The following is a 22891-nucleotide window of genomic DNA, read 5'->3' on the forward strand; positions in this document are numbered from 1 at the left end:
ATTGCCGATTGCTATTTACCCCGTAACTTAAATACAATTTCATGTCTGCACGTCTGTGGTTCAATGACATTTGCAGATTTTTCTGTTCATTAATTTTACGTTGATGTATTCTGAAAAAATGCACTAAACATTACCTGCGGTTGGTGTACGACCTTCTCTTTTCTTAGATCGCTAAAACTGAACTCTAACATAAACCTAATAGCTCTTACGAATATGAACAATACATTTAAAGCTTAAACTAACAGGAAGATATTTCAAAAAGTAAACATATACAGTACTTAAAGGCGTGTGATAATTTTGAGTTATTAGCTGAAGAAATGAGAATTGCGTGACATGTTTACTTTTGTATTTTTTTATCAGATGAACAAATGGAGTGTTAATATGTTTGCAATGTCAATAGTCGAAGTGCCAATATATACTTTGATAAAAGTATAGGTATACCATCTAACGACATTATACACGAATGATGAATGTGATCGAGGCCACGTTATACATGTGAGGCATTTATTATTGGGTAAGCATACATACATTATTTCTGATAGACGTACGTAATTGCATACACTTTTAAATTATAAGAATCTCTAGGGGACTTAAAGTTATAGGGGAATGGGGGCATGAAATCCCCCACCCGCCCGCAAATAAATCCAATTGAACTTTTTCAATGCCGATATTTGAGAAAAAATAGAATATTAAGCTTTTTAATTATAAGAATCACAATAAATATTTGCGGCATTAAATTTGGAGGGGGAGGGGGCATGACCCCCCCCCCCCTCCCCCCCCCGAAAATAAATCCTTTTGAACTATTTCATTGCCGATATTGGAGAAAAAATACTAAAGTATATGCAGCTTTGCTAGTATGTGAACATAATTTCGTGGAATTATGATCAGTTGCTGTATTATTTCCCACGAAGTGATGAATAGCCCAGCACGTGTAGATTTTCGTTTATTTTCAGGGTCAAGGTTGACGTAACCCTTATATCAGATTTTTTTTAAATGCATAAGTTTGTCTTGCTTGTTGTCGTAGGCGGTCTTTCCAGTTTTAAATGCTTATCATTTTGTATAACCCAAGAGTTTAGTTATTTCGTGGTCATTGTTGGCTATACCAAGCATCGGCCACAGCCAACTAATTGTTTAAAGTCGTTTACTTCGGGATTTTACAAGCTGCTGAAGGATTATCAATGTCATAGTGTCAAAAAATATTTTGGGGACAAGATAACCAGTGTCTGTATAATCTGAGGCATGTAACATCATTAATACAAGAAATAATTTTGATACTGACATTACTAGTGGGTCCAAAGGAGTGTGTTTGTGTGTGTGGGGGGGGGGGGAGTGGGGCGCATCGTAGTCACTTAACCCCTAAAATCGACGTCCAAAATGCACTATTTCGGACTGGAAATTGTTAAAATATACTTTGGAGAGTACCCCCTGCCAACACTTTTCGGTTCTGAAGGAGGCATGGACGCAAGTCAAAAGGTTAAGCCCCCTTAGTTATGCCCCCCTCTTACACCAAATCTTGGTCTCGCCCATGCATATATAACATTTTGTATTTCGTGCTAAATACGGAACAGATTGGTAGTTTTTGCTATGTGGGTCAACACGCGACTTTCACGCTCTCCACACGTGTTATTGTTTATATTTACGTTCGTTGTGGTGAAATCAACATTCAGATTACATGAACGAAAACAAATATTATTCAATAGTTTTTCATGTCAATAAATGATGCTCATATTCGTCAATCTTATTTAAGGAATAGTTAATAAAATCACAAAATACATCACCTCCTTTCAATTCTCGTTTGCATAAATTTTAGAATAAACGCCAATTTCTTACAATTTTTATTATTTTTCGTTCAAATTCAATTTGCATTATAGACGAAACCGCTCCACATTTCAAACTGGGTCATTTCAATAAACTGCACTGCTTGTAACGTTTCTTGTTCTAATAAGTTAACCATCCGGGTTTATTTAGATGAAACTGGGATTAAATAACCACAGAAGAAATTCAGCAACCAAGTACACATGGCGTAAGTAATTTTCATATTTGCATTCTATGAAACGGGTTAGTTATCATTTCCGATTCATTTGTAATTGGTTATATTTGAATTGTTATTATTATATACATGTATGTTCATGCCATTTTCAGCGGGGTTTGAATGATGTATAGTCTAAAATAAAAGACGTGTTATACGGGATTCTTCCAATCCCTAACGTCTAAACGGGAATGTGCAAAAAAACGAGGGTGTTTTAAAAATATTGAAATTGTTTTAAGTTAAGTATTTTATGGTTGAAATTGATCATAAAGAGTTACATTCATGTGAATATTTTACCATGTAAGTGAAATGTTATTTTGCACTAAACAAGCATTTAATGCATTAAAACAAGTTGTTTACCTTTCCAACAAAACGAAAGTTGACTGACACAGACAACAATTATGCGAAGGGGAACAACTCGATACAATCGTAATAGCTCGGCCTCCTCCGACAAAGCTTCGAGATAGACTTCGAGATGAAGGATTTGCCATATCAAAAATCTAAAAAAAATCCGCCAACGTACAATTATTTGGACTAGAATGATGTCAGTCATGCATGGTTTGGTCTGAAATAATGTTTTTAAAGTCAATTTATGATATTAAGATGTTGAGTATTTTGTCATAAAATGACTTTAACATACTATTTCAGATGACACATTGAGTTAGAACTTAAATGTTTTACTGTACTGTACTGAGGGGACATGTATATTGCAAAAATAGAATACTCAGCATTTTTCAGCAAATGGTCAGCATATGAATGAATGATCACGCGTGTCGGTGTCCCGACTGGGTCAATGGCATTGGTCATTTACTGTGTCAAAATGACTAAATAGTCACTTTAATTTACTTACAATGACGTTGTGTATTTTGATCGTCAATTAAGTTGAGGTTAAATTATCTTTCATGTGTTTCTAGTGCGGATGAAAAATCTGACTCGAGGGCACGTGCGAAAGCTGGTATCGAGACTTACCCGAGGGTCGGGTTATTCCTCCGTAGCGGAATAATAAATTGATTCTTTTTCTCGTACACCTTCAAATGTATGCATGATGACACATGGGACCTATAACATATCCTACTCCCAGATGGCATGTTCCATTAGGGTGAAATGTCGCCAATCTTTGGCTTGACCCATGTACTTATGCCAAAATGATGCACTTGACCCATGTACTTATGCCAAAATGATGCACTTGACCCATGTACTTATGCCAAAATGATGCACTTGACCCATATACTTATGCCAAAATGATGCACATCTGTAAAAAGGGCACTTTAGATGTAGAAGTGCGAAATTAGGCCCCATTCTCCTCCTGAAAAAGTACATATCTTTCCCAGGGTGGGGGAACGATTTTATTTTTGGGGGGTTTTAAGTTTTGGCCGGGGTTTGGGTGTCCTCCCCCTTGAAAATTTTAACAATTTCTAGTCCGAAGTAGTGCACTTTGGAGGTATTTTATTACTTTTCTTCTCCTATATTGAAATAAAAAATAAACTTGGACGATTTTGGAGGGGGGGGGGGGGGGGTTGCCGGGTACCTACGCCGCTAGTGTTTCCCCTACCAAGATAAGAAAAATCCCCTTTATTTTCTTTTAATCTTTTTTTATTTGACTTATTTGACTTTTTTATTTGAAGTTTTGCCCTCTTTACATTTAGCAAATGTAGTAATATAGTGCCATTCATGAATATGTCAATAGTTTTGTTGAATAAAAGGTTTGAAAACAAGTGAAAACATTATATGAATCATGTTAGTATTGTTCACCTTCTTAACAAAACAACGCTATTTTTGTCCCTATGAAAAGGGCCCCGCAACCATTCCGTTGAAAGTAGAAATAAGACTGTAGATGCTGGGGCCTAAAAAAATTGTTTGGTTAGGGTTACATCCTTTTCAAAAAATAGGTAGGGTAGGTAGGCTTTTTATTTTTTTTTATTTTTTTTTATTAGGCTTAATATAAGAATGTCATGTTCATCATTGGAAAATGGTGTTAAAGTTATCTTCTATATAAGCATTTAAGGTTTTAAACTTCATATTGAAAAGCCAAAAAAAAAGCTTTTTTTTGGTTTTCATTTTTTTTTCAAACTGACTATAAAAACGTTAGGGTCGGCGCCTATTCCGTAGGTAAGGTCGGGTAACCCGAACCAAATGTATTTTTTTTAGACCTGGCCACTAAACATGAATGTGCAGTTTTATATATGAATTAAAGGGCGGTGAACATTTAAACAATGTGTGTGCATCTCTTTTGTATACGTGACAACCGTTGTGAAATACCACTTTTAATCCAAATGTTCAGTCATAATTCAGTTAATTCATGTTGTTAGATGACATCAGCTAAAATCTTAATGATTATAAAAATATGTGCGGAGTGGCAGTAACAAATTATCCCTTCTTTATCATTTAGTTTTTACTTCAGGTCATCTAACTGATTAAAAAACCCAAAAAACTCTGCCTTTTCATTGGTTGAAAATATAGGTTTTACATGTATATTAAAGTAAATAATTGTCTTGTGGTATGTCTTTGCGCCTTTCCCGCATGACGCCAAGCGTGGTCCCAAACCTTAACAGAGTAAGCTTAAAACGTACACCATGCGCCCCCTCAAACGTCAAATCCCCAAGCTGCCAATGCACCATTCTAGTTTCTACCCAGAAAATGGGCGGAAGTGTGCTTACAACTGGATTATCATAAAACTAAACTATAATGTCAATTTGAAAAGTAAACCTTCAATATTTTGATAAAGGCCTTTAGGCCGAAACATCAATAAAGAGGAAACCGTAGGACTTGGACTATACTGTTTTGTTATCATTATTTAATAAGCATAAACCTTTACAGTATGTAAGGCTTAAAAATTCGTTTAGGCGCCGACCCTACCGTTTAAACTTTTTATAAAAAAAACTGTATTCTGAATATTTCTTTTACACCATGCCCCAATGCCTTTCATATTTTTTTCCATTAATATTTTATATATATATTGTGGGGGTGGGGAAGGTTGTGGTGGCTATGATCCGGCAGAATCAGTCCGAAATAAATCAGAGGCGTAGTAGCTCGGATAGGAGGGCGGAGGTGGTGGTGGTCGACTCTATTTATGTATGTTAAATTACTCGTTTTATTAGTGATTTTACGATCTTTCACTGAAACTTTAAACTATGGTCATACCCTTAAGAATGAGATTCCTCAAATATACCGATATAGGGGAGGGGGCGGCGGGGGCGCATCCGTAGTTGTATAAAAACAATACGTTATTGATTTGTTTTGTATTTTAAAAATACGTTTAAAATATTATAAAGATTGTGCCAATTTAAGATACAAAGATTTTTTTCGCACCGCCCCAACCCATTGCCAGCATATAATCTGTAAATGGGGTTGCTGTAAAATGTAGTTATATCACTAGCGGATTTAGACGGGAGCGCAACCATCTTAAATGGTTAAATTTTTCTGAAGAACAATAGGAAAATAATACATTCGAATGAAATATTCCAGACTAAAATGTCTCAATATTTCCTTGGGGACGACTTCAAGCCCCAATTAACCCATTAAAACCATGTATTGTTCGTATTGTATATGAAGCGAGCCTACATTCTTTGTTGCGTTTCCAAAGTGCGCCCCCTGTAAAGCGAAATCCTGAAACCGTCCCTGAAAATATCTTATTTTGCCTTGACCGGCTGAGAAAACTAGTGCCAAGGCCTAAAAAAATAATTGTTTGGTTAGGGTTACATCATCAAAAAAATAGGTAGGGTAGGTAGGCTTTTTATTTTTATTTTTTTATTAGGTTTTATATAAGAATATAATTTTCATCATTGGAGAATGGTGTTAAAGCTATCTTCTGTACAAGCATTTAAGGTTTAAACTTAATATTAAAAAGCAATTTAAAAAAAACGAAATATTTTTTATTTATTTTTTAGTTTTTCATTTTTTTTTCAAACTGACTATAAAAACGGTAGGGTCGGCGCCTATTCCGTAGGTAGGGTCGGGTAACCCGAACCAAATGTATTTTTTTAGGCCTAATGAACGCTAGCCTAGTTCTTGTATCCTTTTTTGTACTACATTGTAATAATAAATGAATATAGATTGCTCCACATATCGTTAAACAATACATTTGTGGTTTAAAGCCAGCTTGGGACACTAAAATGTAAGTTTAAGGTCAAGGACAAGCACGTTTCAATCGATCGCATCGCGTCAGTCACGTAAGCAATCTTCTGAAGGCCATTTCTAAAAGCAGCCAAGCACAAATACTGCATTAAACCTCATACAAAATAAATAAAATTGATGATGCATGTAAAAGTAATGTACAGATATCATAATGAATGTTAAGGCTGGAAGAAAATAATGCGACAAAACGACACACATTTCGGTTCTTTATTTAACAGGGAAAAACTACATCAAAAGTATCCACTTAAACCAAAGACATCTACGATACACATTATACATGTAACTCCACAAAAACAGTTAATTTATCATTGTTTAGAAGAAAAAGCTTATATTCATACTTTGAAATAAGATTAGGCCGTTAGGTCGCTAACTTCACACCGCTAGGCCGCTAACTTCACCCCGCTAGGCCACTAACTTCACGCCGCTAGGCCGTTAACTTCACGCCGCTAGGCCACTAACTTCACGCTGCTAGGCCACTAACTTCACGCCGCTAGGCCGCTAACTTCACGCCGCTAGGCCGCTAACTTCACGTACTTAAAATACGCCCAAAATGCAACATTTAGGACTAGAAATTGTTAAAATTGTCTTGGTGTAGTACGCACAACCCCCTTTCGACACTTCAAACCAAATAATTTTGGCTCTGAGGGAGGGGCGCAAGTGAAAAGGATACGCTTCCTAAGTTACGCCCCCTTAAACATCAAATCCTGGATTCGCCCCTGAAAATGGTAAAATATCATAAAAAGGTTCACCGTTTCGTATGGCCTGAGACACAACATAACTATTTCGATTTGCATTTAATGATTGAACGAAAAACTATAACGAGCCATAAAACTTTGCAAGGTTCATAAACTCTTTGAATGTTCATACCAACACATAGTCTCGCTTCGGTTGTACTTAAGTACACATCTACATTTTGTACTCTTCACGAAAGGAGGAATAAAAGGCGATCTAAATTGTTACATAAGTATATATATAAAAAATTATATATACATGCAGAAAATGTTGAATACGGAAAATATTGTTATGTTATTGATGTTTTTTTTTTTTTTCTAATAAAGATTTGTGTTACTCTGTAGCTAATAAAGGTGAGAAAGTATAGACACTTTGTCTAAATACTGTATCATCATCAGCAGCAGCAGCAACAGCAGTAGCATTGTCATCGTCGTCGTCGTAGTCATAATCATCATCATAATCATTATCATCATCATTTTGAACATTTATAAACGTTTGTCCGTGGTCAACATTATATTTTGTCTAGTTAGAAGGCAGTATTTCTCAAGTTTTCTGAAACATTTATTTCAGTAAATCTGCAGTTCCGCCTTTATTGATTTTAATCAAGAGAAGCGTTGGATATTTACCAGTGGCTTACCCAGTTAATGGGTAGTTTAAACAACATAATGTAGACCACTAAAACATTAAGATTGTTAGTATGTTCTTAACATAAAATACAAATATGAAAGGGTTATTCGACTGTGTCGCATCAAGCTTTTTATATTTTTTACATGCTTTGTTTTGTAAATACATACGAACAATTCTTAACCATTTTTTATTGGCATGTATCAAATTAAAATGGACGCCCGGCATTTGTTGGACCTGACCAGGTTTTTAGTTTGAACTTAAAATACTATAACTTAAACTTGAATTTACTTGAGGGCTGTTCTGTATTATGTACGATTTGGTTACAGTGACCGGCAGCCAACTGTTTTATCATGTTGCTATTTAAACTTTCTATATATAGTTTTCGTTATAGTTCTTGTCCTAAATGTCTTTCTATTTGATAAACTTAGCTACTTTAATAATGTTAGAACAAGTCTCTGTCATATTTCAGAGGATTTTGCTTTAAATTAGAACCCGGAAGTCGTTAGGCACGTGATCTCGTGTCGGAATTTCTACACATACTAGATATAACAATTAGAGCTCACGTCAATTAACTACGTCACGACAATGCGAAAGGTTTTTTAGTACTTGAAAATACAAAAATTTGCACTTTTGTTTCAGGAATTCATAGTCGATGTCGTCTGCACCATATTTCGTCCGGTAGTTTGTGAACGAAAATATTTTTTTCCTGGATACTGTTCAGGATTTCCGTGAACGAAAAACGTTAAGCCACTAAACTGCAAAAATGCTTGGAGGACTAAGGGCGATTCTAACTCGGCCGAAATGCTTGGAATGTTATTCGGCAGCGTTACAAAAATCTTCAGGATATGAATACAGACATATCAGGACATTTTACTCTGGGTACCAGAGACGCTTGCTCCAAAAGTTGGACCCAGAGGAGGTGGAATGCCCTCAAATTGGCAGATATGAACTTCCGCAAGTGAAAGTGCCCAATATTCCACTTGAGGATTTATTAACTTTTCGTGGGATGGACACGGATTTTCCCTGCTTGACTCGAAAGTAAGTTACTTACATATTTTAAATTTCTTTTTCATCATCATTTACCGTTTGAATAAAGAAAATCGGAATAAAAAATCGATTTTATGAACCGATACCAAAGTTTTGGTTTTCATAATGTTTTTGAAACAGACTGTTTTCTTTTTCTTGAAAACTATAACTCCGCCCACAGTTTCGAGCCAGGTCTGGTATTCAATATTAGATGTAAGAACGATGTAGCTAATCGGATTACAAATGTACTTGTTATTTAGAAATGACTATAATAGAGCGAATTAAGTTATTGACGACTGTGAATATTTACTAAAGATGATTAATACACATGCTACTAAATATAGTAACACATTTGTGCAGGGATTTCGCGATTATTTGCATGAATCAGCGATTATCAGTTAAATCGGCCGATTTTCGATTATTATTTTGCGGCCCGTAGAACGTTCACACGTGAATTCTATTTTCGCCTTAAAATTTTGGCGTCTGCAAAATAATGTATTGACTAAACAAATCAGTTTTCCCAATCACATACGTTTAACTTACTTTTTCTACGTAAGGTTTGATTTACCGAGCATTTTACCCCCCCCCCCCAAAAAAAAAAAAAAAAAAAAGAAAAAAAAGAAAGAAAAACAACCACAAAAACAAACCCATCATTAACCCAGCTGCTGAATTTTGAGGGTTTATAACTAATGGAAACATTTCATTAGCTATAACTCCAACCCCCAAAACCAATGCTGCACGTAATTAGTCAATGTTTTTACTTACGTAAATGTTCTACTAACTTTGTATTCGCTTTGTAAATTAAGTAAGTGATGATAGTGTATAATTTTTTCCCCTTCCTCAACTTTTTAGCAAGGCAACTGGACCGGAACCACAATACGGAAAGATCGTTTCCGGTTACAAGACGTTCAGCACGGGCAAACCGTTCTTCCTCAAATATAATGGCGCGGTTTTACCGGAACTAAATGTCGCCTATGAGACGTGGGGAAAGCTTAATGCGGATAAAACAAACGCCGTGCTCATCCATGCCGGGTTGTCTGCAAGTTCTCACGCCCGAAGTCATGAGGTAATATTGTATTGCACATGATCATGATATAATTTTGTATTGCAAGTGCGCGCGCACGTGGTCATGAGGTAATATTGTATTGCAAGTTCGAACGCACGCAGTCATTTGGCAATATTGTATTGCAGGTTCGAACGCACGTAGTCATGATATTATTTTGTATTGCTAGTGCGCGCGCACGTGGTCATGATGTTTTTTTTTTTTGTTTTGCATGTGCGCGTGCACGTGGTCATGTGGTTATATTGTATTGCAAGTGCGCCCGCACGTGGTCATGCGGTAATATTGTATTGCTAGTACGCGCGCACGTGGTCATGCGGTAATATTGTATTGCTAGTGCGCGCGCACGTGGTCATGAGACAATATTGTATTGCTAGTACGCGCGCACGTGGTCATGGGGTTATATTGTATTGCTAGTGCGCGCGCACTTGGTCATGGGGTTATATGGTATTGTAAGTGCACCCGGGGTAAAATTGTACTGCTAGTGAGCGCGCACGTGGTCATACGGTATAGGGTATTGTAAATGCACGCACGTGATCTTCAAATAAGTTTGTGTTGCAAGCGCGGGCGCACGTGGTCATGAGGGGATGTTTTACTGAAAGATGGCACGCAAATGTATATGTTGTACATTTTTGTTTCAAGTTAATACTCACGTAGCCATGAGGTGATATCAAGCATGACCTCGTTCAGTCGAGCACGTTCATATGTACTTTGTAAGGTCACCATCCAACGAGTTTATCCACCTTTTAATGATAGCGATGTTCGTATGTATAATGTATGTCAACTTGCGTCTTAACTTCTATGCACTAGCGGTTTCGGTAGAGGGGTTTTTAATATTTTAATAGAGGGGTGAATATTTTTGTCATTATGGTACATACAGTATGCATGATTTACACCAAACTGCACGATTTAAGACTTAAATTTTACACGTTTTCTTAGGGAAAGTCCCCGGAGCTCCTTGATATTAAGTTTACACTTTTACAGCCTATTGTATGGGTTTTTTGAGGAGGGGGCTTTTTCCCCGAGGTGCCACTCATACATGAACTCCTGTTCTAAACTATGTCACTATCTGACACACATTGCTATCATGGAGGTCAATGTGTATTTAAGCTGAGTCACTATATGACACACATTGCAATCATGGAGGTCAATGTGTCTTTATGCTGAGACACGCATCTCAATCATGGTTTTAAAGGGACTGGACTACAAATGAATTGCAAGAAACAAATGTCAAAAACTTACATAAAATTGACATCGTTGTGTACAACATTGAATCTTGTATCACATCGCTTACGACACATGCATCTTTCGCAGTTTTTGCGCAGTTTTCTTATTCGAAATTTACTAGGCTTGTCAACCACGTAAATCCCAGTAAGTTTTAAAATAGCGTTGTCCGTACTCATAAACAGATGTGATTTAAACTGGGAAACGCTATTTTTAAACGGGGAAACACAGATGAGACAGCAACATAAGTGTTCGGTTTATTTTTAGCTCACCAGAGCACAAGGTCAAGGTGAGCTATTGTGATCGGTCTTTGTCCATTGTCCGTCCGTCCGCCAGTCAGTCCGTCCGTCCGTCCGTCAACAATTGCTTAAAAAAACATCTTCTCTGAAACTACCTGGCCAAATATAATGAAACGTCACAGGAAGCTTCCTTGGGTGTCCCTCTACAGAAAAACAACAAGGGGTCACGATTGATTAACAACAACAAAATGGCCGACTTCCTGTTTTGCTTTAAAAAGCATCTCCTCTGAAACTCTGGCCCCTTTAAAAGCATCAGTTGTAAAGGTACTGAACATTGAAAAATGCCATTTTTAGCGTTTCCAGCCATTACATTTCTTCAAAATTCATTTTTTTAAACCCTAAACGTTTTCTTCATTCTTTACAAAAGAATCCCGACCTAGGCTGGTGGGGGAGGTTATTTGGCCCGGGGCAGTCTGTGGACACGAACATAGTGGTTTCTGTTTGTCAGGACATCCAAAATTCAAATGATATCTTGTTAAATCCCGCAAAAAACACGTTTTTTTTCTTCACAGGAGAACCCCGACCCAGGCTGGTGGGAGTGGCTCGTTGGCCATGGGCCTGCTCTAGACACGAATTATTAGTTTGTCGTTTGCAAGGAGATCCAAAATAAAAATGATTTTTTGTGAAACCCCAATAAAAACGTTTTCTTCATTTTGAACAGGAAAATTTCAACTCTGGCTGGTGGGATATCTTTGTTGGATCGGGGCTGGTTATGGACACGAACATATTGTTTCTCGTTTGCTAGGACATCCGAAATTCAAATGATATCCTTCTTTAAACCCTAAAAAGAGTTCGTTTCTCTACCCAGGAGAATCCCGACCCAGGCTGGTGGGAGAGGTTCTTTGGCCCGAGGCCATCTGTGAACACTAAATGGACACTAGATAAGTGTTTACTGTACGTAAGGACATCCAAAATTCAAATAAAATCGTTTTCCACCTTCTGTTCAGGATAATCCCGACCCAGGCTGGTGGGAGAGGTTTGTTGGCCCTGGTCTGGCCGTGGACACGGATGAATTCTTCGTTATATGCACAAACAATCTGGGTGGATGTTACGGAACTACGTATGACCTGCTTATTATATCTTTCTTGCGAGATGTAACCTTAAAATCAAAATCGGAACACCTCGGCCGTTTTCCATAGAAAACAACCTCGGATGTAAATGGACGGTTTACAATGCCAGAAATGTTAACATTTAACTTCGCTGCAAGTAGATTGCGTTTCAATTTCAATTTAGCTGTTAAATCTTAGGACTTTACTCTTAGGAATCTTAATAATCTTTGCAACTTAATTATACAAATTACACATTAAAACACATCAATTAATTATTAATATTATTATTATTATTATTATTAATATTATAAATATTTTATTATTATTATTATTATTATTATTATTATTATTATTATTAATATTATTATTATTTTATTTTTTTAATTATTATTATTATTAATTTATTATTATTATTATTTTTTTTTATTTTTTTATTTTTTTATTATTATTATTATTTTTATTGACATTTAATATACCTTTGAGGTTGTTTTCGATGGAAAATGTCCGAAGTGTACTGTTTGTGTAAAATCAGTCAAGTTTGCGCATGAATGTTCAAAAAGAAGTAAAAAAAAATAATACTGTAAAATTGATAGTTTTTGCGTTGTTATATTCTTTAAACTATAATTGCGTCAATTATTGGCGATTTAGTGAATTGTTTGGAGATTATATTAAACCTGATTATGTAGAGAAAAATCAACTGCGCATGCCTTAGACGGAATGGAAATTTTGATGTGTTTTACATTTCTGCGAAAAATATCCTCCCCGAATATGTACTGTAAAATGGTGCGAAATTTAACAAAACGTAATAAGATTACATTTTCCAACCAATATATACGTCTTAAAGGTCTGGAAACATTACATATTTTTTTTTATTTAAATACTTTAATCTTATCTTTTTAATAAGGATAGAGACATTTAAAGACCATGTCTAAACGTATACCTACAAATTTAACCGGTATATCAAATAGTTTGCTAATTTATATATTTTAGAGGGCCTTCGAGTACCAATCCATTGACTGGAAAGGTAATGTCCACATTTCTTTATATACTTTTATCCATCTTATTTCACTTTACAGTATAAGTAGAAGAATTATAAATGGTATGAATGTACTTGAATTTTAACCTGTGTTATGATGATAATAATGATAATAAATGACGCTCCTCATAAACTTATCACAAATATGTAGATAATGGTCATACATTTCAAAATTGAGACAAAAGAATCACGTCATGTCCACTCATTCTATTTAAGACGACGAAAATTATGAAGTCGACGACGACAATTAATACAACAACGATGACAACGCCGACGTCAACAATGACAACGCCGACAACAACGCCGACGACAACGATGACAACGCCGACGACAACAATGACAACGAATTTAGCAATGAAAACGACAAAGAGGAAAACGCCTACAACGATGACAATGATGATAACAATGACAACAACAACAACTGATGACAACTATGATAACGACTACACTGATGACAACGTCGACCACAATGTAGCAACGACTGCAACTTTGACAGTGATTGCATCTATGACAACGACTACAACGATGACCGCGACGACAAAAGCTACAATGGTGACAACGAGTACAACGATGACAATGACTTAAACGTTGACAACGATGCCACGACGACAACAACTACAACGATGACAACGACATCAATGATGTCAACGACGACGACAAGTACTTCAATGATGACTTCAACGATGACAACGACAACAATGATGACAACGACGACGACGACAAGTACTTCAACGATGACTACAACGATGACAATGATGACATGGACGCCGACAACAATTACAACGTTGACAACGGTTATAAATACGACAGCGACGACAGTGATGACAACGACAGCGATGACACCGTCGACAACAACGATGCCAAACGATGATGACAACGATACTATAAACAAAGACTACGATAATAAAAATGCATCGTTGATGACACTTCCGCTCTAATACATATTTCATTAAACTGCTGTTGTAGCTGCTGTTGCTGGTGTTGCTGCTCTTGGTGATTGTTTATCAATTTCATTAATTAATCATTTCAGCCCTTCGCAACGACATTCCCCGTGGTGAGCGTGGATGACATGGTGTCCGCGCAGTTTGCCTTGCTGGATCATCTCGGCATCGACAAGGTCAGTTGACGTACGCCCAATGTCATTATAGGGATCAAAATATGTTATGTGGGAACTGACAATCTTGTACAGTCGAACCTCGTTGGCTCGAGCTCCCAGGAACCAGCGAAAATACTGCGAGCCTCGAAAAATTCGAGCCAAGCGGGAAAGTTTACCTTTGGTACAACGAAATCGGGCCTTGGCATAAAGTTAGAGCGAACGAGGAGTTCGAGCCAAGCGAGTTCGAGTCAACAGGTTTCGACTGCATTGGATAAATCCTCAAATAATTTATTTAAACCTAATCTCTTTTAATTAGCGCACATGACATTTTAGTGGTTGGCCCAAACCTAGCGTATTTTATAGATTTTTATCAGTTTCCTATTTTTTATGTTCCATAAACGTATGCAGTATTTATTGAAATTCTTAAAAAGCACGTATCCTCGTCTGTTTTTTTTATGAAAAAAATAAGTCGATGTGTGCATATAAACTCAACCTTGGCCATGAGATTTAAAAACCGTTCAAAATATTTAAATAAAACTCTAAATGGAACACATATACCACACAAAATGAACATGTGTGTTGTGGCCCTTATATCTGTCATAAACGTCATGTTATGAACCTGAATAGTTTTAAAAAGGTCATGGAAAAAACTTTATTGTTGACATTACTCACAACTGTTAAATATATTGCAATTGTTGCTAGAGACAATACGCACCTTTACAGCAAGGCCAAGAACTCTGGCTATTCTAACTATCGAATTATGCCCCTTGATTGATTGCAAAACACGGACAAATACTCAAACAATTGTCCGGTTAGCGCAGTGGTTAGCGCACTCGCTTCTCACCAAGGCGACCCGGGTTCGATTTCCGGCCTGGGCGCATGTGACTTGGGTCACTTGGGACCAAGCCGGACAAGTGGGTTTCCTGCGGGTATTCCGGATTTCCCCACAACAGAAGACTACACTCTCGCGTAAAATCGTGTCAACAAAAGTGATTAATATAATGTTGTAATAACTTTTTTCACAATCGTTGTAAATATATAAGTTTAAACTATGCACTCAAACACACGGGCGTCGGCGTTTTGTCCGCGGAACTTATTGTATATGACTATGCCTTTCAGTTGCATGGGAGTGTGGGCTCCTCTCTGGGCGGTATGGAATCCCTAACCGCTGCTGCCCTCTTCCCTGATCGAGTTGGAAGGTTAGTAAATACATCTAGTAAAAGCGCACCGTCGGACAACCCCGGCGCTCTGCCTTATTGAGCACTAATGGGGTGTGAACGGACTTAAAGGCCTAGTTTAAGCCTTCTATAAGTGACCCCCCCCCCCCCTCCCCCAATCGGTGTATAGTAACAACCTATGTGTATAGATCTTAATCTAATTGCCTGGTGCCTTCTTATCAGATCTGCAATCTGAGTATCCTGCTGTGCAGTTTGGGAGGTTTTATTATAATATTATATTATAATGGACCCTAAATGGCCCTAAGCCAATAAACCAATATACAGGAAATTGCCCCCTACTGTGACACCAGTGCAATTAGCAGAAGACGCACAGCAGGGGATTGTCATGTCAAACATTCCTTAAACTAAGCCTTTAAGGCGGTTGCCGACGATTGTACAATTAGAAATGTCCATAATGAAACTCTACGGGCAGGAGTTTAACACGGCTCATTTTAGATAACAATCATCTGTACCTCTTCAACGCGATGTCTCTTGCTCATTATTTCCATTGGCATGGATGCCCGTCTGTATGTCTGTCCGTCCGTCAGTCAACAATTGCTTAAAAACATCTCCTCTGGCCAAATTCAATGAAACTTCGCAGGAAGCTTCCTTGGGTGTCCCTTACAAAAATACATTAAGGGGTCACGATTGATCAACAACAACTACAACAACAACAAAATGGCCGACTTCCTGCTTTGCTTTAAAAATCATCTTCTCTGAAACTACCAGTCAAAATTTAATGAAACTTCACAGGAAGCTTCCTTGTGTGTCCCTTTACAAAAATACAACAAGGGGTTACGATTGATCAACAACAACAACAACAGCAGCAACAACAACAAAATGGCCAACTTCCTGTTTTGCTTTAAAAAAGAACATCTCCTCTAAAACTACCAGTCCAAATTCAATAAAACTTTACAGTAAGCTTCCTTGGGTGACCCTCTACAAAAATACAACAAGGGGTCACGTTTGATCAACATCAAACAATCTGGCCAACTTCCTATTTTGCTTTAAAAAACATCTCCTGAAACTACCAGGCCAATTTCACTGAAACTTAATAGGAAGCTTCATTACATGACCCTCTACAAAAAATTGAGATTGATCAACAACAACAACAACAACAACAACAACAATATGGCCGACTAACTGTTTTGCTTTAAGAAAATCTCTGAAACTACCAGGCCAAATTCAATGAAACTTTACAGGTATCTTCAATGCATGACCCTTTACAAATATAAAACAAGGCATCGGCATCAGTAAAGATATGTTTAAGTTGCAACATTTTTATTAATGCTTTATTACAGTGTTGTGGCCCTTTGCTTAGGTGAGCGTTTTAGGGCCATAATGGCCCTCTTCTTTAATAATAATATACATAAACATAATACCGTTTCACCCCAACAGTAAAGTCTCCGTTTCATCCGGAACTCAGCCCTCATCTATAGCGGCCCACTGTCTCAACAGGCCATTTTTTAATAATAGCATTAACAAACATAACGCTGCTTCACCCCTACAGTATAGTCTCCATTTCTTCCGGAAACCAAACCCTCATCATAGATATTCACCGCCCCAACAGGTCATTTTATTACCATTAATTAACATAATACCTGTTCACCCCAACAGTATAGTCTCCGTTTCATCCCGAACTCAGCCCTCATCACTAGCTATCCGCTGCCCCAACAGGTCATTTTGTAATAATATTACTGTTAATAAAAATAATTCCGTTTCACCCCAACAGGATGGTTTCAATCTCATCGTGTGCTCAGACCCACCCTTCGTCAATAGCGGTCCGCTACCTGCAGAGAAAGTGTATCATGTGTGACCCGAACTGGAACAAGGGACACTACTATGACAAAAAGTATCCCAAGATGGGAATGAAGTTGGCTAGGTGAGTTGTATACCTTTGTTAATGTCGAAAAATCCCATTTACCCACATCAACGAGCGTCACACACCCACGCATTTAGAATTAACGTGTAGATAAGAAACTTGGTAAGGAGTGAACTTATGTGGAGACGGAATATGGGATTGCTTTTCGGGCTGATGGGGTCAAGGTCAATGTCGATGTTACTAAAAATAGACAAAAATGTAATATGCTCGTTCCAAAATGGAACACGGTCAGAACAAAAATAACCTAAATAGGAATGAAATGATGAGCGTACATTTCAATTGTATTTAACATTTACCTGTGTTTTCATGTATTATATGTTCACAAAATTGAGGTAATTCAGCCAAACATAGTGCCATGTGAAACACCCAAAATACTGTCTGTAAAACGCGACTAGAAACATATTCCTTTTTTTCCGCGCACAATAAATCATCATTATTTCCGCGCACAATAAACCATCATTATATCCTTGCGCAATAAACCATCATTATAATATTCATTGGTTTAGAGAAAACATGTCTAGTTGTAGTATTTCTGTCTATGAGCATTTTATTCATATTTGTTAGCCACCATGACCATCAGAGTGGTCCTCGGTTGTGCTATGGAGTCGAACATTTTTGGGGTACTTTACTATCCATCTATTCATTCAGAGAGATTGCGACAATGACCTACCGTAGCGGACCGGAATGGGACGACAGGTTTGCTCGTAAGCGTATAGATGAAACCAAGCCCGTCACCCTGTGTCCGACCTTCATCATTGAAAGCTACATCGAGTATCAAGGAGAGATGTTTAGTACAAAGTTTGACCCGAATTCTCTCCTGTATATCTCCAAGGTCTTATTTTATTTCAGCCTGTTTATAAGTGACACTCTTATTCAAAATCAATACATACACATGTATATAACAAACATAATTTTTGAGTGATAAACGTTTAACTACTTAATAAATAATGCATTAATGGAAAATATTTATTACTGATAACAAGATTGTAACCGTGTATTTACTAGCTGAAAACGCAAAAATATTAAATGGTTGGTGAGTGCTAAAAGATTTACTCTGATCTACTATTGTTTCATAAGGTAGATATACCGTTTTTCCTGCACCTTTATTTCAAATTAAACGCGGCATTCTTCATAAGAACCATTGTTTTCGACATTAATTCATCCTATTTGGTATATTAAAACATGTGTTTATTGTGGTAAATCTTGTTTTGGAGTAAGAATGTATCTTTAAGATCGCCTGTTTTGCGAAGAAAACGAGTCAAGGTAATGTCATAGCATTGGTGTTGTTGCCGTCAACGGCAGCGTGGCAAAAACAATCTTTGGTTTAAGCGTTCACTGTATTTTATATGAAATTCGTTACACGTGTTGTAAGAGACAATTCGCACACATACAGCAAGGCCCATAACTCTGGCTATAACCATTGTTGATATTAATATGAACAATTAAAGAAACAAGCTCAGCTACCGAAAGTTTAAATAAAAAACCCGTTTGATGGCACAGGATAAGCGCCAAACGCCGAACACAAAAACAAACAACCACACATTAAACCAGAAACATGGAACAACAGCACAAAACACCACAAACAACACAAAACATATATATTATATAAACAATTAGGGTATTTATCAAGGATTGATAGGTACCGCCTTGAGTTATTTATTTTTTAGACTGATATATAACAGACCAGCTATAACATAACTGTACTAGATTTATTTTGAAATTGTTTTAGTTTAAGATTATTTAAGGCATGCTTACTATCGACCCAATGGGTGACACAGCTTTGTTTAGCTTTGTTTAAATGTTATTGGCAGTTATAGAATGGACTAGATTCCATCATGTTTTTTCAACAGTGCTTTGATGTTGAACATTTTGTAACATCTCTGCTTTTTACAGGCGATGGACATTTTTGACATCTCTGAGGGTTACAATAACCTACAAGAAGGCTTAGCCCGAGTCAAGTGCCCAGCGATGGTGGTCGGGGTCAAAACTGACATCCTGTTTCCCATTATACAACAGAGAGAACTGGCCTACAATCTTTCGCAGTCAGGTATGTATCATTTTGGGGAGATTTTTTTCTGTTTTGGAATTTGTGTTATTTATTTATTATTTATATAATTAAAAAAAAATATTTATTTCGCTTGATTCGGGTAGAAGATGGAGGAGTGTTCGGTACGCAATGCGTACGGGGTTTTACCCTCATATCTCAACAATTGTGACTTATTTGCAGGCAACAAGAACGTGACCTACTACGAAATTGACTCCATCTATGGACACGATACGTTCCTACTTGACCTAAACAACATTGGCACAGCAGTAAAGGTAATGACTATCGTCCCTTTCGATCATTTATGATTATCTGCCCCTGAATACTCTTCATCTGTGCATGCGCAGGAAGCGGAAAACGGTTTCCGGTGAATATACAAACCAGTAATGCATACAATTAAACAAAAAACAGAAAATGAGCGTCCATAGAAAAAAAGAAACTGAAAAGACAGAAACAGAAACAACCCCTGTTTTATTTTACCCCCTCATTGTTCTTATCCGGAAAAGTTCTTAAAAACTTCTGGATGGAATTAAATTAAATTAAACGTTATACAATTGTTATTTGTTAGTGGACCATAACTCTATTTCAGCTTACTACAGAGTTATTACCCTTTGTTCAGTGCACAATAAACCTCGGAGTTATGGCCTCTTTTCAAAGAAATTGTTTGCCATTCCTGCGTTCAGGCGGCATTCGTAACGCCTGTGACAGCTCAAGTTTGTAGAGGAATAGTAGAGATCGTCTGGATTTCAAAAACTTATATTTTTCGTCTTTGCACACGTGATGCGATAGTAATAGTTTTGTCCTTTAACCGTAAATTTAATTGTTAGCATAATTTGAACACCGTACCATATATCCATGTGGAACATCGTTCAAAATTTATTTAATGCCAATTTGCCGATTTAATATGTTTGTAAGGCACTTGCATTTCATAATATATATATTCAAATAATAACCGATCTTTGCTATAGACAAAACCCATTAAGCAGATTACAAAACATTTCCATTTAGTAACGAAATCATCCGCCGAATTTCCATTTAGTCGTTAATTCGTTGTAATAAGTGGGTTATTTTTAACCTTGCGCATGCGCACTGGCTGATGATTAGTCAGCGACGTGCTGCGCCCGGCCGGTCAACTTAATCGTTTCGAAGACCAAAAACAAACCCTAGATTTTACTTAATACACAGGTAAAATACAAAAATAACCGTGTATGTCATTGTGTTAACTTAAACATGCAATATGCTTCATTCATTTCAGGGATTTCTGGAGACAAAAATAGCGAAAGACCCAACGATTAATATTATTTCACAGTGGTAAGTGGCGATATTATCTGGACGATGGCCGGGCGGTTTGGCTGTTAGGAGAGACCTAATCATAGGAGCAACTATGCCCTTGTACGCTACTTTTTCTGATAATATCAGCAAAAACTAGTAGTATTTAGATTACATGATAAATTAAGAACCTCCTCTTAGCAATTCCTTCCGAAGATTTTTTCGAGCAAGCTGAATTAATTATAACATTTTTACCAACTACATATCATTGTACCATGCTTTAATTCCCATTTATATAATATTGTTTGTTTTTTCATGTCGAAAAATACATTGATCTTATGTTTCTTGTTAGCAAATACTCGACTTTAAATAAAGATTCTTTTATCTTGTATCTTGATTGATCACCTGTATTATCATAAATTGATGTTAAAGACATTTAATATTTGAACGGTCGAGAGTTTGATAAAAAAATTTACGCTGAACGGAATAGGTATTTTTCTCATTTCTTTGGACTTATAATAAAACCATATGGCCGTTATTAAGGACAGCTTTTATAAAATCGTTGTACGTGTATTAAAAATGGCCGTATTGTTTCATTATTTGAATCGTTGTACGTGTATTAAAGATGGCCGTATTGTTTCATTATTTGAATCGTTGTACGTGTATTAAAGATGGCCGTATTGTTTCATTATTTGAATCGTTCTACGTGTATTAAAGATGGCCGTATTGTTTCATTATTTGAATCGTTGTACGTGTATTAAAGATGGCCGTATTGTTTCATTATTTGAATCGTTGTACGTGTATTAAAGATGGCCTTATTGTTTCATTAATCAAATCGTTGTACGTGTATTAAAGCTGCACTCTCACAGATTACCGTTTTGACAACTTTTTTTATTTGTTTTTGTCTTATATGCAAACTAGTGATATAAGACTGCTGACCAAACATCAGATCGGAGATTTTCATATTTTCGTTCGAAAATTAATGTTTTATGGCTAAAAGCGTTACTTGCAGTAACAAGAAAAATGCATAAAACATCATATTTTTTATCCTAAAACATAAAAATCTGCGATCAGATTTTTTGTCAGCAGTCTTATATCACTGAATATCATGCATTTTCGCATAAATTGGCTCGTTCCAAGACAGACAAATAAAAAAATATCAAAACGTTCAGTTTGTGAGAGTGCAGCTTTAATGTTTCATTGATTGAATCGTTGTGATGGCCATATTGTTTTATTTAATTGTTATATGTGTATTGAACATGGCCATGTATTTTTCATCTATTTAATATTTGCTGCACAAAATTTGTGCTGAGAAATGTTTACAGCTTATATACGTTTCTTTGCAAAGGTCACCTGTGATATAATCTTATGAACGAAAACCACACTATGCAAAACCTCTACATCCAGATTGTTGTATATAAATGAAATGTTGATTACAAGATGTTCCGTGTAAAGCTGCACTCTCACAGATTGAACGTTTTTATAACTTTTTTTTATTTTTTTGTCTTGAAATGAGCAATTTTTGCGTAAATATTTGCAAACCAGTGATAAAAGACTGCTGACAAAAGATCAGATCGCAGATCTTCATATTTCCGTTCAAAAATTAATGTTTTATGGCTAAACGCATTACTAGCAGTTTAAGAAAACAATGCATTAAACATCAATTTTTGAGCTTAAATATAAAAATCTGCAATCTAATTTTTTGTCAGCAATATTATAGGACTGGTTCACATGCCTTTTCGCATAAATTGGCTCGTTCCAAGACAAAAAATAAAAAAAAAAGTTTTCAAAACGTTTAATCTGTGAGAGTGCAGTATAAAGAATATATAATATAATTTTGTATTGCCATTAATTTAATCTCAGTTATTCATTTTCTTTTTTCCAACAAAAACAACAATCATCAAGACTGTTGTATCTCAGTTTCTCCGCATAATTGCAATCATGTTTTCATATTATGTGTCTATTTGTTCATTTTGTTATGTTTATTTTATGCATATATATCTTTTTTGTGTTGTTGAATTTTTTTGTATAATACATGCAAATTTATGCACATATCAATGTTTCTTTTTCCACCGTCGGCGGCGGTGGATATTTATGGGACTTTAGGAAGGGTGATTACCGACGGGCGGGATTTTGTGAGACCCGTAAAAAAACTTCGTTCTTTTCA

At 36.5% G+C, this 22891-nt stretch overlaps 1 protein-coding gene across 2 annotated transcripts; it reads left to right on the forward strand.

Annotated features, from left to right (window-relative positions):
- Nucleotides 1-163: 163 nt before the first annotated feature.
- Nucleotides 164-22411, forward strand: LOC128224674 (uncharacterized). 2 transcript variants are annotated; one of them, XM_052934638.1, is made up of 12 exons: nucleotides 164-514; nucleotides 8162-8560; nucleotides 9401-9614; nucleotides 12079-12191; nucleotides 13171-13204; nucleotides 14247-14333; nucleotides 15432-15511; nucleotides 17262-17411; nucleotides 18060-18243; nucleotides 19305-19458; nucleotides 19639-19730; nucleotides 20711-22411. In XM_052934638.1, exons 2-12 carry the CDS (start codon nucleotides 8286-8288, stop codon nucleotides 20768-20770), a joined length of 1443 nt encoding a protein of 480 aa, XP_052790598.1. In that variant the 5' UTR covers nucleotides 164-514; nucleotides 8162-8285; the 3' UTR covers nucleotides 20771-22411. The 2 variants fall into 2 exon arrangements, with proteins under 2 accessions (XP_052790598.1, XP_052790599.1); XM_052934639.1 differs by lacking the exon at nucleotides 164-514 and adding an exon at nucleotides 1900-2023.
- Nucleotides 22412-22891: the final 480 nt, after the last annotated feature.

Source organism: Mya arenaria, chromosome 17, assembly GCF_026914265.1.
Source record: "Mya arenaria isolate MELC-2E11 chromosome 17, ASM2691426v1".
NCBI classification, from domain to species: domain Eukaryota; kingdom Metazoa; phylum Mollusca; class Bivalvia; order Myida; family Myidae; genus Mya; species Mya arenaria.

What these genes read in the sequence shown, in the direction of transcription:
- LOC128224674 (XM_052934638.1), top strand. Translation starts at nt 8,286, where the DNA reads ATGCTTGGAGGACTAAGGGCGATTCTAACTCGGCCGAAATGCTTGGAA. An exon ending in TTCCCTGATCGAGTTGGAAG is followed by an intron (nt 15,512 to 17,261) that starts GTTAGTAAATAC and finishes TCACCCCAACAG; the next exon opens with GATGGTTTCAATCTCATCGT. An exon ending in ACATTGGCACAGCAGTAAAG is followed by an intron (nt 19,731 to 20,710) that starts GTAATGACTATC and finishes CATTCATTTCAG; the next exon opens with GGATTTCTGGAGACAAAAAT.